The 18,817-nt window shown below is 35.9% G+C and overlaps 2 protein-coding genes across 3 annotated transcripts in view; one reads left to right on the forward strand and one right to left on the reverse strand.

Moving 5' to 3' along the window:
* EDA (ectodysplasin A) overlaps positions 1 to 18,817 on the forward strand; it is a 414,295-nt gene that overhangs the window by 237,819 nt on the left and 157,659 nt on the right. The gene's annotated exons all lie outside the window — the stretch shown is intronic.
* Positions 14,109 to 14,556, reverse strand: LOC112806508 (small EDRK-rich factor 1). Its single transcript, XM_025848812.2, has one exon. The coding sequence runs from the start codon at positions 14,490 to 14,492 to the stop codon at positions 14,304 to 14,306; it is 189 nt and encodes a 62-aa protein (XP_025704597.1). The 5' UTR covers positions 14,493 to 14,556; the 3' UTR covers positions 14,109 to 14,303.

The following is an 18,817-nucleotide window of genomic DNA, read 5'->3' on the forward strand; positions in this document are numbered from 1 at the left end:
ATTTGTGCCATCAGAATAAACTATAAATATTTTTGTTCTTTTATATGTACAGGAATACCTTGTCTTATTGCACTTTACTTAATTGTGCTTCACAGTTGCTGCATTTTTTTTTTTTATAAACTGAAGGTTTGTGGCAGCCCTGCATCAAGCATGTCTATTGGTGCCATTTTTCCAATAGCATTTGCTCATTTCATGTCTTTGTGTCACATTTTGATAATTTTCACAATATTCCAAACTTTATTATTATTAGTAGTAGTTGTGATGATCTGTGATCAGTGATTACAACTTGTTAAAAGACTATATGATGGTTAGCATTTTTTAGCAATTAAGTATTTTTAAATTATGGTATATACATTGTTTTTTTAGATGTAATGCTATTGCACAGTTAATAGACTACAGTGTAGTATAAACATAACTTTTATACACACTGGGAAACCAAAAATTCACTTGACTCACTTTATTGTGATACTTGCTTTATTGCAGTAGTCTGGAATGAAACCCACAATATTTCCAAGGTATGCCTGTATGTGTGTGAGGAAAAAAGAAACTCTCACAACCACATTTTTAAAGAACTAAATCAATTATTTTGTAGAAGTAGTATATTGCTCTGTCTCCACTATATATTCAGCAAAATGTTCTGTTTTATATATGTATCAAGCACTGTTTTGTAACTTAGGAAGTCACCTGAAAAGATTAAGGCTATAGTCCAAGCATTCCAGTATCCCCTGTTAAGCCACTGTGGGTTTCTCTCTTACCTACAAATGTATATAAACGTCTCTTAAACCTTTTCTTAAGCATTTCTATCTCTAATCTAGATAATTTCTTAGTATAATGATAATGAATTTGCAAATCTTGGGTAAAGTAGTATGTCTTTTCTTTGGTACAGATGTTTAGTATTGTTGTATATCTCTTTTAAGTGAATAATTTAACAATTATTGAGCTGTGTTCTAGTTATTACCTATGTGTTAGGCATTTTTATACCCATTGTATTTGTTCCTTTTAAAAAATGCTTGTCGAAATAAGTCAGAAAGACAAATACATGATTTCCACTCATGTGGAATATAAGGAAAAAAACTGATGAACGTAGGGGAAGGGAAGGAAAAATAAAATAAGATGGAAACAGGGAGACAAACCATAAGAGACTCTTAACTATAGGAAACAAACTGAGGGGAGGTGGATGGGGGGATGAGATAATTGGGTGATGGGCATTAAGGAAGACACTTGATGGTTGAGTACTGGGTGTTATATACAACTGATGAATCACTAAATTCTACCCCTGAAACTAAAAATATACTACATGTTAATTAAATTGAATTTAAGTAAAAAATTTAAAAAAATAAGAAATAACAAGTTAAGTAGATGGCATTACTCACTGGCTTTAACTTTGGTTTTCAGCACGTCGTCTGTGAAGTGCCTAAGTAGGTAGTGTGTGTGTGTGTGTGTGTGAATCCTGCTAGGAGTTTACTATACTTCCTTAATATGGGAATCTATAAGTTTGTATCTTTGACCAAATTTGGGGAAATTTTGACCATTTCTTCAAATATTTTTCTGCCTCATTTTCTCTCTCCTTTCCTTCTAGGATTCTTTTTTTTTTTAAAGATTTTATTTATTTATTTGAGAGAGAGAGAGAATGAGAGATAGAGAGCACGAGAGGGAAGAGGGTCAGAGGGAGAAGCAGACTCCCTGCTGAGCAGGGAGCCCAATGTGGGACTTGATCCCGGGACTCCAGGATCATGACCTGAGCCGAAGGCAGTTGCTTAACCAACTGAGCTACCCAGGCACCCTCCTTCTAGGATTCTAATTACATAGATATTACCGTTTGATGTCTCACAGGTCTCTGAGGTTCTGCTTATTTTCTCCAATCTTTTTTTCTCTGTGTTATTCAGATTAGACCATTTCTATGAGTCTATTATCAAGTTCACTGACTATTTTGTCATTTCCATGGATTGCTACTGTTAAGTCCAGAGAGTGAATTTTTATTTCAGATATTGGCTATTTCTGTTTTGGAATTTTCATTTGGTTCTTTTTTATAGTTACTATTTCTTTGTTGAGATTTCTTATATTTTCATTCATAACAATTATATTTTCCTTTATATCCCAGAGCATAGTTACAATAGCTGCTTTAAAATCTTATCTGATTTCCATTTTTCTAAAGAAGACATACAGATGGCTAACAGGCACATGAAAAGATGCTCAACATCACTCATCACCAGGGAAACACAAATCAAAACCACAATGAGATACCACCTCATGCCTGTTAGAATGACTAAAATTAACAACACAGGAAAGAACAGATGTTGATGAGGATGTGGAGAAAGGAAACCCTCTTACACCATTGGTAGGAATGCAAAGTGGTTCAGCCACTCTGGAAAGCAGTATGGAAGTTCCTTAAAAAGTTAAAAAATAGAACTACCCTATGACCCAGCAATTGCACTACTAGTTATTTACCCAAAAGATACAGAAATACAGATTTGAAGGTACACATGCACCCCAATGTTTATAGCAGCATTATCAACAATAGCCAAACTATGGAAAGAGCCCAAATGTCCATCAACTGATGAATGGATAAAGAAGCTGTGGTATATATTCAATGAAATATTACTCAGCCATCAAAAAGAATGAAATCTTGCCATTTGCCACCATGTGGATGGAGCTAGAGTGTATTATGCTAAGCAAAATAGTCAGTGAAAGACAAATACCATATGATTTCACTCTTATGTGGAATTTAAGACAGAAAACATGAACAGGGATGCCTGGGTGGCTCAGTCAGTTAAGTATCTGCCTTTGGCTCAGGTCATGATCCCAGAGTCCTGGGATCGAGTCCCGCAGTGGGCTCCTCGCTCAGCAGAGAGCCTGCTTCTCCCTCTGACTGCCACTCTCCCTGCTTGTGCTCGCTCTCTCTCTGACAAATAAAATCAAAGAAAGAAGAAAAAAGAAAGAAAGAAAGAAAGAAAGAAATGAACATATGGGAAGGGGAAAAAAGAGAGAGAGAAGAAAGCAAACCATATGAGACTTTTAACAATAGAGAACAAACTGAGGGTTGATCGAGTGAATTGGGTGGGGGATAGGTTAAATGGGTGATAGGTATTAAGGAAGGCACTTGTTATGATGAGCACTGGTTGTTATATATAAGTGATGAATCACTAAATTAAAAAAATCTGGTCTGATTTCAAATGCATGTATTATTTCAGAGTTGGTCTCTGTTAATTGTCTTTTCTCTTGAGAATGGATCACATTTTCTAGTTTTTTTAATACGTTAAATAATTTTAGATTATATACTGGATATTATAGAACATTATGTTATGGATGCTCTGGATTCTGTTATTTTCCTCCAAAGAGTATTATTTTTTTAAGTAAGCATTTAACTCTGTTAACCTTAAACTGTAAATCCTATCTTCTCTGCAGTGGGAGGCAGCTCAATTCTAACTTCAGTACTTTTAGGTGTAGGTGGGCTTCCTGTAGTCTACCCTGCAATGTAAAAATCAAGGGTCAGCCAGAGATTCAGAAAGGACTTGTACATATAATTTGGGATACTCCTCTGGCTTTCTCCATTCCAGCATTTCCTCTCACTTTCCAATGCCTGTGGTTGCCCTTGAACTCCGTCCTCTAGTTCTTCAAGCCAGTGAGATTACAGATCTCTGAGTTTAAGCCATCTCATGAGGTGCTTAAAGCCATTTTTAAAAGTGGGAAATTCAGTTTCACTCCTTTTAAATGTCAGGTCTCTCCATAAATGCCATCTGCCTGCTTTTGTTTATTTTCCAGTACCTTCAGGTAGTTTTTTTTCTCCCTATTTTATCCAAAGTGTACAGTTCCTATCTGCAGGAAGGTTTGGTCTGAAGGGAGTTTACTTGGCCATTACTAGAAGTTGAACCAATTTGCAATGTATCTACTCAAACATTTTAGAAGTGGAGACTGAGACTCAGAAAGCTACAGCTTAAATGTAGATTTTCTGAATCCAAATCCAGAGCATCTCTATATGTTACTTTTAAATATTGATAATAATCTTCCTCAAACATTATTCTCCCAGATGGGTGAGTCCTGATTCTATTGTCTCTCCTCATGTAATACCTATTCTTCCCATCACCTTAATTCATTTTTCTTGTAAATGTCCATTAAACATTTCCAACTTCCTGCTAATCTCCTGTAGGTTCTCACCATATTCCTGCAGTGGGTTTCACTGCATAAAAGGAAGAAACTTGCTTTTGCCTTTCTTTCTAATGATCTTTCTGAATAATGCCCCAGCAATGTTTTCATGGAATAGTTATAACCTCTGTGTTAAAAGTAGAAGCTCAGAGATTATAATCTTACATAATGCAAATTATTCTCTTTCCTCCTTAATATGTTACCCTATGAGGGTGACCTCATAGGAAATTTTACCTTTTCTACCTTCTCATGGGTCTCATCACACCTTTCTTTTTGTAATGTTTCCCTGTTGTTATATCATCTTATATGGAGAGAACTTTGTTTCATCTACAATCTTAAACCCACACTCTTCCAGAGCATAAGCAAAAATCTTAAAATTGACACTGGTATAGTGAATAAAAAGAGCATCACAACAGGTATACATTCATGAAAAAACTATTTTCTGAATGCCTACTCTGTACTCATCACTTTGCTGAGTGCTGGAGATCCAATAATGAGCAAAGCAGAAATAATGCTTGCTCTCCTTGGGCTTTTACAGCCTAATAGAAAAGTCAGACAACTAAATAAGCAATAATAGAAAAAACTAAGTATAGACATGAGGGGGAGTACAGGGTACTACTTCATAGAAAAATTTGAGAAGCACTGTGTGAAAATACCTAGGGTAGACCTATGCCTGGTACATAACAGGAGCTCAATAAATGATAGTCATATCAACACAGATCTGGTGAGTGTTCATCATTTACATTTTTTCATCTAAAGCAATCTCCTTTGTTTATTATCTTTAGAATTATTCTCCTGGTCTTACAACTCCTATGTTAGCTCATTTTTATTTTTAAGTAATCTTTGGTGTGTGATCTTGGGAAAAAAAAAAAAACTTATTGAAAACCCAAGTAAATTGCATCCATTGGTTTTGTGTTGGCCATATCCTTATTTACCTCCCCAAAGAACTCATAAATGAATTAAGCCATGATTTATTTTCTTAAAAAATATTTATTTATTTGGGGGCGCCTGGGTGGCTCAGATGGTTAAGCGTCTGCCTTCGGCTCAGGTCATGATCCCAGGGTCCTGGGATCGAGTCCCACATCGGGCTCCCTGCTCCTTGGGAGCCTACTTCTCCCTCTGCTTCTCTCTCTCTCTCTCTCTCTCTCCCTCTGCCTCTCATGAATAAATAAATAAAATCTTAAAAAAATAATTATTTGAGAGAAAGAGCAGGGGGAAGGGAGAGGGAGAGACAATCTCCAGTAGACTCCCCACTGAGCACAGAGCCCAATGTGGGACTCAATCCCATGTCCCCGAGATCATGACCTGAGCCAAATCAACCAACTAAGCCACCCAGTTGCCCCAAGACATGATTTCTATTTATAGAAAATGTGTTGCCTTTTCCACAATAGGTTATATTTCCATTTGTACATTTGATCTCATAGATTAAAGTGTTTGAACTCAAACCTAAGAATATTTCAGAACCCAACTCAGTGTCAATAGGCAAAAGAATATAATACCATGGATAAATATGATCCACAGATAATACTCAAACTTTCCTTTTAGCTATTGTTTGAACACGTTTTCTCATCAGAAACTACATGCCAGAGGAGGAAAATTGACTAATTTCACTTTATATTTTCTCCACCAAGTCATCCCAGATTAACTCTATTTTATGCTAATCACTCCTTTACACCTATTCCCCTGCCACTTAGGTTTTCTATTTTTTAATAATAGCATTTTTAATGTAATATGTTTTAAGTCAGTCTCAGGTTTTTATTTGCCTTGTATTTTACTACCCTGAAAAGATCACCAACCCCTATATAATTATGAAATGCAGTTTGGGGTAGCCTATTCTGTAATGTCTGGTAATTAACAAACTTTGCACAATGTTAACTAACTGCATACCTTCTAGTGGGTGTAACTACCCTGAAAAAGGCAAAGGGATATCAGGAGGAAGGAAATAAAAGGGAATTAATAATGGTAAGTAATTGTGGAATGAATTACCCCCAAACTGAATTATTCCCCAAAATCAAGACTAGACTAACCCATCATTTCTGCTAAAGGAAGCTGAATACCTATTGAAAGTGAAAGGTAAGTTGAACTCTCTGGAAAGAAATCATTATTCTGAAATAATCTGCCTTACTGTGAAGTGACAGTTCTCTAAAAATGTATTATCTTTTTTCCCTATGAAAAGAACCTTCACTCCTTTAGCAGTCAAGTGAGTTAATTTCCTTTCAGTTTTTTCAAAACCATTTCTAAACTTCATCTTAGTTTCTTCAATGAAGGCAGTCAACTTTGGTGGTATTGGTATACACAAACTGGTCTTAAAAAATGTCTGTAAGAATTAAACATAAGGTTCTTTTAAAAGTAACTGGTTGGATTCAATCTAAATAGATTTATTTTTGACAGATACTTAAAGTATTTGTGACTGGTTAACAGCAGGAACTATAATTGATCCTATAATTAGCAGGAGTCGAAACTTGAGAAATGGCCATTGATAACGAAAACCCATAGTTGAAGGGTAATTAAGCATTTGGAGTACCATAAAATGGGGCAGAAAAGCCACTCTTAATTTATTATATTTTTTGTCCCCATTACAAAAGACCCTTTGGTGCATTTACAAACACATAGACACCAAGCATAACTAGGATCACACCTGGACTATTCAGCTTCTCCAAACTCATTAACTGAAGAGATATAGATTAATTGGAGAGAGTTCAGAGAGGAGTAACAAAAATGATTATGGGGCCAGAGGGATTGATTTATGAGCAAAGATTAAAAGAATTTTGTCTATACAATTTAGCTAAGTGATGACTAAGGGGGAAGAGGGTGGGGATACAACTGTCTGAAGGGTGTAAACACCAAGGAGAGAGGAGAATAATTTACTATGCAACATGAGAATATAACTAGGGCTAATAAGCTATAATTACCCAAAGGAATAACAGAATAAATATTTCAGGGAAACTCAGAACCATAAGACCGCCAACTTGTTTCTCAAGGAGACAGTTACAGACATTTATAACCCTAGTCTCATCCAAATCAACAAGTATATGTAGTGTGAAATAATCATCTGATGCCACCGATCTCCCTCCTCCCCCCACCCTCTCCAAAGGTCTTGCCTTTCACATTACTATGACATATTTCAAGTCCAGCCTAGCATACAGGTCTACATAATTTTGTCTTTATTGGTGTCAGTGAGTCTTTCAAAGTTTAATTCCAATAATGGCCATAGAAGAGCCCTTTCTTTTGGACTTACTGTGAATTCCATTGTAGAGCATGAAAATAAGGAATTAAAAACTGGAGGTGAAAAAATCTTGGATTCTACTTGGGATTGTAAACAAATCAAAAGTCATAGTGTTTGTGTTTGGAATCTCCACTAATGAAGTTTCAAATTGTATTCTGTGTCCTAAAAAGTTCAATTTTAGCATTATCTAAAGAAAAAAAATAGGCACTAAAAAAAATCTTTGTAGGCTTCATGATTTGTGTAAACTTTGGAATGTGGTTCTTCAGAAAACAAATTAGTCTGTGGGTAACTGCAGGCTAAGTTATTTGGCTAATTCCTATTGTGCTATCATGACATTCCAGAGCATTGCTATTTAACCGTGCCAGATAAGATTTTGCATGTCACTGCAGTGAAAGCTGCTTCTTTTGTATGCATACTTTTCTACTTTTCCTTTGTGTTGAGAATCTTCTTAGGGTGATCCCACTCGAGAAATATCTTTTTCTACACCATTGCTTTGACAAGTTCTTCTGGTTTTTATCTTAGATTATATACTTGTGAAATTTTTTTCTAGGTAAATAATATTTCAATGAAGTATTTTAAATAAACTATTTTAGAGTAGTTATAGATTTACAGAAAAGTTGCAAAATTAGTACAAAGTTTTCATATGCTCCATCCCTAGTATCCCGGTATCATTCATTACATTAGCATGGTACATTTGTCACAACAAATGAACTAATACTGATAAAATATTATTAACTAAAATTCATATTTTATTCACATTTCCTTAGTTTTTACCTAATGTCCTTTTTCTCGTGCAGGGTCCCATGTAGGATGCCATAGTACATTTAGTCGTCATGTCTCCTTAGTCTCCTCTTAATAACTATGGCAATTTCTCAGACTTTCCTTGTTTTCAATGACCTTAACAGTTTTGAGGAGTACTAGTCAGCTATTTTGTAGAACGTCCATTGAATGGAATCTGGCTGATGTTTTTCTCATTATTAGACTAGGGTTATTTATAGGTTTGGGGGAGGAAGACCAAAAAGGTAAAACATCATTTTCAACATATTGTATCAAAGGTAAATACCATTAACATGACTTAATCACTCTTGATGCTAACCTTCAGCACCTGGCTGAGGTAGTGTTTTCCACTGTAAAATTATTAGTTTCCCCTTTTTCATGCTGTATTCTTTGTAAGTCATGATGTGCAGCCCATGCTTAAGGAGTGGAGAGTTAGTGTCCACCTTCCTGAGGGTGAAGTATCCACATAAATTATTTGGGATTCTTCTGCATTTTTGGTTTGTCTGTTCTTGTTTGCCTACCAAAGCATTTATTTATATTAAGTATAGACATAAGGATATTTATTTTATGCTTTGAATTATCCAATACTACTTTATCTTGTTGTTTAAATTGTTCCAGCCTTGGCCATTGGGAGCTCTTTCATTTGGTTCCTGTGTCCCTTTGACATACAACTGTCCATGTGGACTTTTACTGAATACTTCTTTACTTTATGGCACTACAAGATGGTACTACAAGTTGCTACAGGCTCATATTTCTTGCCCCATTCAGTCCTATCATCAACCAATTGTCCATGGATTCCACTTTCTATTGAAAAATGGTATTAGAAAGCAAGATCTGAATGCTAGATGTGCTTGTTGCTGCTATGGTGTTATTACTTCTAAGCCTTCTCGGCTGACAGAAGAAGAAAATATACGAGTGTATCCTAGCCTGCATTTATATACATATCTATAAACATTTCTAAATATATCTATTTGTACCTATATTAAGCTAAATATGAGTTCATACTAATGTCTCCAACTCTAATCCTTTACCATGTGAATCTCTCTAGAATGCAGAATCCCACTCCCATCCACCATCCATTTACTAAATCATCCAATTCCAATGCACATGTATAGTAGTTTCTGAATTGTCACCCATACCTGTGTGGGGACAACTTTATCAAATAGAGTACATGCTTATTTATAGTTTCTTTTGTCTTCAGTCTGAGAAACTCTACTCATTTCCAAAGTTACTTAAGTCAGCCCTTTTTCTCCCCACCTCCAGTTAGGTTGTTTCATACACATGTAATGTAATTAGATTCTTATGTCACATTCTGCAACTCCATCCTGAAATCAATCCTTGACTTTTAAATTTCTGCATTCCTTGAGATTCACTCTTTGTGCTATAAGGTTCTATGGGTTTTGCAAAATGTAGAGTCATATATCCACCATTACAGTATCATACAAAATAGTTTTACCACCCTAAAAATCGCCTGTGCTTTACCTATTCAATCTTCTCTCCTCCTCCTCAAACCTCTGGCAACCACCATCTATCTAATCTCTATAGTTTTGTGTTTTCCAAGTGTTATATAAATGGAATCATGCAGTATGTAGCCTTTCAAACTGGCTTTTTTCACTTAGCAACATATATTATAGATTTATCCACATCTTTGTGTGGCTTGATAGCATATTCTCTTTTTTCACTAAATAGTAATTCATTATATGTATGTGCATGCTTTTTACCCATTTACCTATTGAAGGACACCTTGGTTGCTTCTAGTGTTTAGTGATTACGAATAAAGCTGCTATAAACATTCACATGCTACTTTTTGTGTGGAAATAAGTTTTAAAGCAATTCCGTAAATATTTAGGAGAGAAGTTGCTGGGTTGTATGTTAAGACTATGTTTTTTTTTTTTTTTTAAAAAAGACTATGTTTAGCTTTACAAAGCTGAAACTGCTAAACTGTCTCCCAAAGTGGCAGTACCATTTTTGCATTCTCACTGACATTGAATGAGGCTCCCTGTTGCTCTGCATCTTTGCCAGGAATTGATATTGTCAGTTTTTTGGATTTTAACCTTCCTAATGGGTGTTTAGTAGTATCTTATTATTGTTTTAATTTGCACTAATGACAACCTTTCTCACTTTTGATTGGCAATCTACAGGTGTTTTAAAGAACAGTTTTGTTTTTATTTACCAATTCTTCCTTTATTGGAATTGAAGGAGCATACATTATAAAGTATAACATTATACTTTAGACTTTATTTATATGGAAATAATTGTTTAAAATTCAGGCTACTACCTTTTTATTAAGTGTGTATTAATTAGCTACAACCTAGGCAAAGGAAGCATCTGCTAATGTAAATGCTAAGTCACTGGTGGCACAGAGTCAATTCAATATGATTGTTGTGCAGAAAGTAGAGGGAATTTTATTGGTAAGGAAGATGCCTATAAGAGGGGCGCCTGGGTGGCTCAGTTGGTTGAGCAGCTGCCTTCAGCTCAGGTCATGATCCCAGGGTCCTGGGATCAAGTCCCACATCAGGCTCTCTGCTCAGCCGAGAGCCTCTTTCTCCCTCTCCTTCTGCCTGCCGCTCTCCCTACTTGCACTCTCTCTCTCTCTGTCAAATGAATAAATAAAATCTTAAACAAACAAAACAAAACCTTTAAAAAAGAAGATGCCTATAAGATAATTATTTTTTTCTTTTTTTTAAGATTTTTTATTTATTTATTTGACAGAGAGACAGCAAGAGCAGGAACACAAGTAGGGGGAGTGGGAGAGGGAGAAGCAGGCTTCCCGCTGAGCAGGGAGCCTGACGCAGGGCTCGATCCCAGGACCCTGGGATCATGACCTGAGCCGAAGGCAAATGCTTAATGACTGAGCCACCCAGGTGCCCCCAAATAATTATTTTTCTGAATATTTGCAAAGCTTTCCTTTATTCTACCCTCCCTCACTACCATCACCATACATACCTAATATATACAGCATGATTTCTTCTTGCTTTAGGAACAGATAACCAATGACTTAAATTCCTTTTCCCATCAGAATGTGACTTGCAGATATATAATTTCTTCTAAAACTATTAGTTACATCTGATTTTTATTGCCCTGTACCCCTAACTTAGGTTCTCACTTTCTGACTATACCCATGTTGCCCCATCTCTTCCAGGCTGCAAACTTGTCTTTCCCCCTTTAATCCCAATTGTACCTTATCCATTCTATGTTCCATTCCTTCAGGGTCATACTAGCTGAAAAAAAAACCTGATTGGTTAAATCTACTTTATTTTAAATGTTAGAGCAAAGATTGCCACAAACACTGAACATTTACAATGCACCAGGTACTTTCATATGTGTTCTCATTTTATTCTCACAATGACCCTGTGAGGTGACTGTTTTTCCCATTTTATAGGTGAGAAAATTTAGAGTTAAGTAGCATGCCGTAATACTTTTGCACATGCTGTTCCCTCTGCCTAGGACACCCCTTCAGTTCTATCTCTATCAAACTACCAAACCTTCAGAAGCCACTTTATATGTTACTTCCTCGGGTGGTGGTCTTAGCACTGCATACGTAAATTTTGAAAAGACTCTGTAAGTAATTCTTTTATTTGTTTACTGCCACTGCCTTTTTTTGTTGATATAACATTATGTAAGTTTAAGGTGTACTAGGTGATGATTTGATACATGTATGTATTGCAAAATTATTAACCACAACAAGGTTAGTTAACACCTCCATCACCTCACATAATTACCATTTTGTTTGTAGTAAGAACATTTAAGATTTACTCTCTTAGCAACTTTCAAGTTGTCTGTAATACAGTATTGCTAAGTCTAGTCACCACACTGTACATTAGATCCCCAGAACTTACTCATTTTATAGCACTTAGCATATCTTTTTTTTAATCTGAGTACAGTTGAGACACAGTGTTACGTTAGTCTCAGGTACACGACTTAGTGAATTGACAAGTTTACACATTACGCTATGTCCACTGTAAGTATACCCACGATCTGTCCCATTACATCACTATTGCAATATCATTGAATATATTCCTTATGCTCTGCTTTTTATTCCCATGACTTGCTCATTCTATAACTGGAGGCCTGTATCTCCCTCTCCCCTTCACCCATTTTGCCCAACCCCCCACCTCCCTACCTTCTGGCAACTATCAGTTCTCTGTATTTATAGTTTTGATTCTGCTTTTTGTTTGTTTTTTTTCATTTTTTTTAGATTCCATTTATGAGTATTTGTTAGGTCCATCCATGTTGTCTCACATGGCGTGATCTCATCCTTTTTATGGCTGTGTATTATTCCATTGTATATATACCACATTTTCCTTACCCATTCATCTATTGATGGATGCTTAGGTTACTTCCATGTCTTAGCTATTATAAATAATGCTGCAATAAACAGAGGGATGCAGATATCTTTTTGTATTAGCGTTTTTGTTTTCCCTGGGTAAAAACCCAACAGTGGAGTTACGAGATCATATGATATTTTCTAAGCAATTCTGATACTTGCCCCTGGTTAAGAGCCATCATGCTAAACTATGATGATGTTGACCAGGGCCATATCTTACTGATATTTGTATACCAATTAAATTGCATAGTATCTTTTGCATTCCACAGCATTTTATTGGTCAGTATTTATTTAAATTAATGATTTGGGGTTTTATAGAAATGTAGATATTGTGTGTGTGTTGCACTGGGTTGGTATATTTACAACCATTTGAGTAAATTTATTCAGATCTTTAAGGAGCAATAGAAAGAAATGAACAAACAAATGAAATAAAAGACAAACAAAAAAGACTCTTAAATACATAGAACAAATGTAGCTGCCAGAGGGGAGGTTGGTGGGGGGATGGGAGAAATAGGTAAAGGGAATTAAGAGCACTTATCTTGATAAGCACTGAGAAATGTATAGAATTGATGAATCATTACTTTGTACACCTGAAGCTAATACAACACTATGTTAATTACATTTGAATAAAAAAAGGAAGGTGGTGATAACTATGAATGGAACCCATATAGACACTGAGGTGATTATTTTTAGAATGAAGAGAATGCTTATCATATTTTAATTCTATTTTAGAAACAAAAAAAAAAAACTACTGTCCTCATAATGTAAGCTACCAAAAGTAAAGTCACAAGAAACTCTTAAATATAGAGTACAAACTGAGTGTTGCTGGAAGGGAGGTAGGGGGATGGGCTAAACAGGTGATGGGCATTAAAGAGGGCACTTGTTGGGATGAGCACTGGGTGTTGTATGTAGGTGATGAATCACTGGATTCTGCTCCTGAAACTAGTGCTGCCCTGTATGTTAACTAACTTGAATTTAAATAAAGAAAGAAACAAATGAACAGAGGGAAGACAGAAAAGAGACAAACCAAAAAAAAAAAAAAAAAAACCAGACCCAACTATAGAGAACAAACTGATGGTTACCAGAGAGGGGGTGGGACGGGATGGGTGAAATAGGTGAAGGGGATTTAAGAGGACACTGATCTTAATGAGCACTGAGCAACATATAGAATTGTTGAATCACTGTATTGTACACCTGAAACTAATATAACACTGTATGTTAACTACACTGGAATTTAAAAACTTTTTAATTGAAAAAAAAGTAAAGTCTGATAAAGTCTATTTAGCTGGTGCTGATACACAGCAGATAATTTTAAACCATTCCTTGGTAAATGAGTTGCCATCAGAAAGAGGGACTGCACATTGTCACAAATGGCATGTTCTCATCCTTTCTTATGGCTGACTTTCTAATATTCCATTGTGTATATATATATATATATATGTATATATATATATATACCACATCTTCTTTATTCATCTACTGATGAATGCCTGGGTTGCTTCCATATTTTGGCTATTATAATAATGTTGCAGTAAATATAAGAGTGCATATATCTTTTTGAATTAATGTTTTGGTTTTCCTGGGTAAATACCCAGTATTGGAATTATTGGATCATATGGTATTTCTTTTTTTTTTTTTTATCACATGAATGGTTAGTGTTTTATTCTTTGAAGAATGGTTCTGAAACATTACACTAAGTCAGGCTGAAAGGTAAAGTTTAAAATAGTTTTATAAGGATATAACATATGACTGTTTGCTCCACAAAATTTTGACCTTAGAGCTTATGATATACCTAGTTGGCAATAACACCCAGGTTTTTCCAAATAGTCATCATTTTTCTCTCGTCTGCATAGACTTCTTCTCATTAGCTGCCTTCTGCTTTTGTTGCATTATCTCAGAGTCCCTCTGCCTTCTCTGAGAGGTGGTCAAGCTATCCTCTTTCCTTTTTCCCTTGCTAATTTCCTGGGATTTCTTCATGTTTTTCTGGCGGGCAAGTTCTCGCTGATTTCCTCGGGCCATGCTGACACCGGACTGAGCCTAGAAGAGAGCCCCTCGGGAAAGCAACGGCCTCCTAGCACGCTCAGCGGTCATATGGTATTTCTATTATTAATTTTTTTGAGGAATCTCCATACTGTTTTCCACAGTAGCTATACCACCAGCAGTGCACAAGTATTCCTATTTCTCCACATGCTCGCCGACACTTGTTAATTCTTGTCTTTTTGATTCTGGCCATTCTGACAGGTTTAAGATGATATCTCATTGTGGTTTTGATTTGCATTTTCCTGGTGATTAGTGATGAGAATATTTTCATGTGCTTTTTGGCCATATGTATGTTTTCTTCAGAAAAAATGTCTATTCAGGTACTCTGCCCATTTTTTGAATTGATTTTTTTTTTGTTTTTTTGGACCTAGAGGGTATTATTCTAAGTGAAACAAATCAGTCAGAGAAAGACAAATACCATATGATTTTACTTATTGGAATCTAAAACAAAACAAATAAATAAACAAAAGGCAGAATGAGACCTATAAATACAGAGAACAAACTGATGATTGCCAGAGGGAAGAGGGGCTGGGGGATGGGCAAAATAAGTGAAGTAGAGTGGGAGATACAGACTTCCAGTTATGGAATGAATAAGTCACGGGAATAAAAGGTATAGCATAAGGAATATAGTCAATGATATTGTAATACCATTGTATGAAGACATGGTATTTACACTTATGGTGAGCATTACATAACATATAGACTTGTCAAATCACTGTGTTATACACCTGAAACTAATGTAACATTGTGTGTCAACCATACTCAAATTTTTAAAAAGAGGGACTGCATAAAATGTTAAGCATTTATTGAAGTGCATAGATTAGGGGCATCTGGGTGGCTCAGTTAGTTAAGTGTCTGACTCTTAATTTTGGCTCAGGTCATGATCTCAGGGCCGTGAGGTGGAGCCCCGCATTGGGCCCTGTGCTCATTCCAGAGTCTGCTTGTCCCTCTCCCTGTAGTGCTCCCTCTGCTCCTCTCCCAGCTTGCTCTCTGTCTCTTTCTAATAAATAAATCAATAAAATCTTTAAAATATAAAATGCATAGATTAAATTTTTAAATATTCCAAAAACACTACAGTAGGAACCCATAAAACTTTTGGTAACCTAATATCCTTTACAAAACAAATCTTTGTGATTCATATCCTTTGTGATTCATATCCTTTGGTTGCCTTAAGCCCTATTGTATTGAATATTGCTAGAAATAAAGTGCCACCAACTTACACCTGGAAGTTTCTTCCTTCTACAAAAACTCCCATTATGGGCGCCTGGGTGGCTCAGTTGGTTAAGCAACTGCCTTCGGCTCAGGTCATGATCCTGGAGTCCGGGATCGAGTCCCACATCGGGCTCCCTGCTCGGCAGGGAGTCTGCTTCTCCCTCTGACCCTCTTCCCTCTCGTGCTCTCTATCTCTAATTCTCTCTCTCTCAAATAAATAAATAAAATCTTTAAAAAAAAAAAAAAAAACTCCCATTATATGTTAAAGGTATTTGTTTAAACAGGATTTTACCTTTATTGGCAAGAAATAAGGCAAAGCATTTCTAATCAATTCTCAAGCAGAATATGGCAGCACTTTTCACACGCCTAGGTATCAGCTGATGAGAGATGAGGTCTCTTGATAATGATTTCAACAGTTACCATTAGTATGAGTCAAAATGAAAATTGTGACTGGCGGGTGATCAAGGATCTCAGTACTAACATAATTCCTCATGTTGTATATTGCTTAAAACTGGGCTCTACATGGTCCCAGTTCAATGTCAATTGAAGACCTCAGCAAGATACTGTACAGTTAACTTGATGTGCCAAAGAAATTTGAAAACTTATTTAAAACTATTAAAAGCATTCTTGCTGGTTTTTTTGGCAGAGGTAGGTAGAACTTGGCTCATCATGGAGCTGGGGTAATCAGAGAGTGAGCAAGTGATAATTTAGGTCCTTAAGCAAACATACAAGCTTTGAAGCTAGAGTATTTCTAATTGCATACCTAATGCTTGATTGACATAATTCTGAGATTAGACAACTACCCCAAGAAGCTGTTCCTAGTTTCTGATTGTTTACCAGTGACCCTCAGGTCCTTCACACAGAGCTGTGCTTCACAAACTAGGAACGGTCTGCCAGTGTCCAGAATATTTCTTTCTGGAGCATAGACTCTACTCTGGGTTAAAGAAAATCATTATATTTAAACAAATATATATTGTAATAGAATGTAAAATTATTTTTGAATGGGCGGCAAGGGCATTGAGAAATGTGGAAGAACTGCTAAAACACTGCTGTAAGTTATGGCCTCTTTTCTGAAATGCACTTCTCTCTCATCTCTACCTAGAAGTCTCCCGCTTACTTTTTAAATGCCAACTCAGAAATCATTTTCCCCGACTTCCCCACCCTGAGCAGAATATCTCTATCTTCTGTGATTTCACTGACTTTCCTCAATGACCTTACTATGGCATCCATCCCATTAATGTGAATAGCTGTTTTTCTCCTCACTAGATAGAGTGTGAGCCTCAAAAACACAAGGTCGACAAGGTTCTTTATATCCCCAGTTCCTTGCACAGGATTTGACTAAAGCAAGTGCCTAGTGGATGGATGGATGGATGATAGAGAAGACAGACAAAAATGTCTATTTTTCAAGGTCTACTCACTTGAACAAGATTTTGAACTCTCCTAACATTCTAGTTGAGGCCTCTGAATATAGAACTAGATGCCCACTGGGTTGTTTCAACTTGTGTGTCAGTTATGCCTTAATTTTTTTTAAATGGGGGGAAATCAATGTGATTCACCCTACTGTGAGGCTCAGGAAAAAAAAGTCATATGATCATATCAATCAATTCAGACAAAACATTTAACAAAATATAACACCAATTCTTGATTTAAAAAAAAACTCAGAAAACTAGGAGTAGAGGGAACTTTATCAAAAACCCTATAGCTAACAGCATACTTTATGGTGAAAGACTGAAGGCTTTCCTTCTAAGATTAGAAACAAAGTATGGATATCTGCTCTCATCACTTCTAGTCAACATTGTGTTGGGAGTTCTAGCCAGTGCAAAGGAAAGAAAAATAATAAGAGGCAACAAGTTTTGAAAGAAAATAAGACAGTCTTTATATGCAGACAATGTGATCATCTTTGTAGAAAATCATACAAAAAATCTACAAAACAACTACTAGAATAAGTGAATAAGTTCACAGGACACAAAATCACTATTAGATAATCAATTCTATTCCTATATACTAACAATAAACAGAAATTGACATTTTTATTTTTTAAAAGATTTTATTTCTTTATTTGACAGAGAGACACAGTGAGAGAGGGAACACAAGCAAGGTGAATGGGAGAGGGAGAAGCGGGCTTCCCACAGAGCAGGGAGCCTGACATGGGGCCCGATCCCAGGACTCTGGGATCATGACCTGAGCCGAAGGCAGACGCTTAATGACTGAGCCACCCAGGCGCCCCAGAAATTGACAATTTTAAAAATACCTTTCATGATGGCATCTCAGATATGAAATTCTATTAACATGTCAGTTTTCCCCAACTTGATCTACCCTAATTTTTCTTGTAGAAATTGACAATCCAATTTTAAAATTTATCTGGGAACTAAAATTTACCTGGAAAGGCAAAGGACCTAAAATATCCAAAACAAGTTTGAAAAAGAACAAACTTGGAGGACTTATACTACCTGATCTCAAGGCTTATTAGAAAGCAACAATAATCAAGATATAGTGTTATTAATAAAAAAAATAGTGTATCTTTTCAAATTAGTGTTTTCATTTTCTTTGAGTAAATACCCCATAGTAGAATTACTGGATCATATGTTTATTATATGTTTATTGCAGCATTGTTTACAACAGCCAAGATATGGAAGCATCTCAGATGTTCATTGATAGATGAATGGATAAAAACAATGTGAGATAGATATATATATATATGTTATATATATGTGTATGTATATATATAGTATACTCAGCCATAAATAAGAATGAGATCTTGCCATTTACAGCAATATGGATGGACATAGATGGTATAATGCTAAGTGAAAAAAGTTAGAGAAAGATAAATGCCATATGATTTCACTTATATGTGAAATCTAAAAACAAAACAAAACAAAACAAAGAAGCAGACTCAAATACAGAGAATGAACTGATGGCTGCCAGAGGGGAGGTGGTTATGGTGATGTGAGATAGGTGATGGTGATTAAGGAGTGCACTTGTTGTGATGAGCACTGGGTGATGTATGTAATTGTTGAATCACTATATTGTACACCTGAAACTAATATAACACTGTATGTTAGCTAACAGGAATTAAAAACTTTAAAAAATAA

This window comes from Callorhinus ursinus, unplaced genomic scaffold, assembly GCF_003265705.2.
Source record: "Callorhinus ursinus isolate GAN/ISIS: 27379988/994484 unplaced genomic scaffold, GSC_fseal_2.0 scaffold66, whole genome shotgun sequence".
Classification (NCBI taxonomy): Eukaryota; Metazoa; Chordata; class Mammalia; order Carnivora; family Otariidae; genus Callorhinus; species Callorhinus ursinus.

Coding starts and splice junctions, on each gene's coding strand:
- LOC112806508 (XM_025848812.2), bottom strand. CDS start 14,492: ATGGCCCGAGGAAATCAGCGAGAACTTGCCCGCCAGAAAAACATGAAG.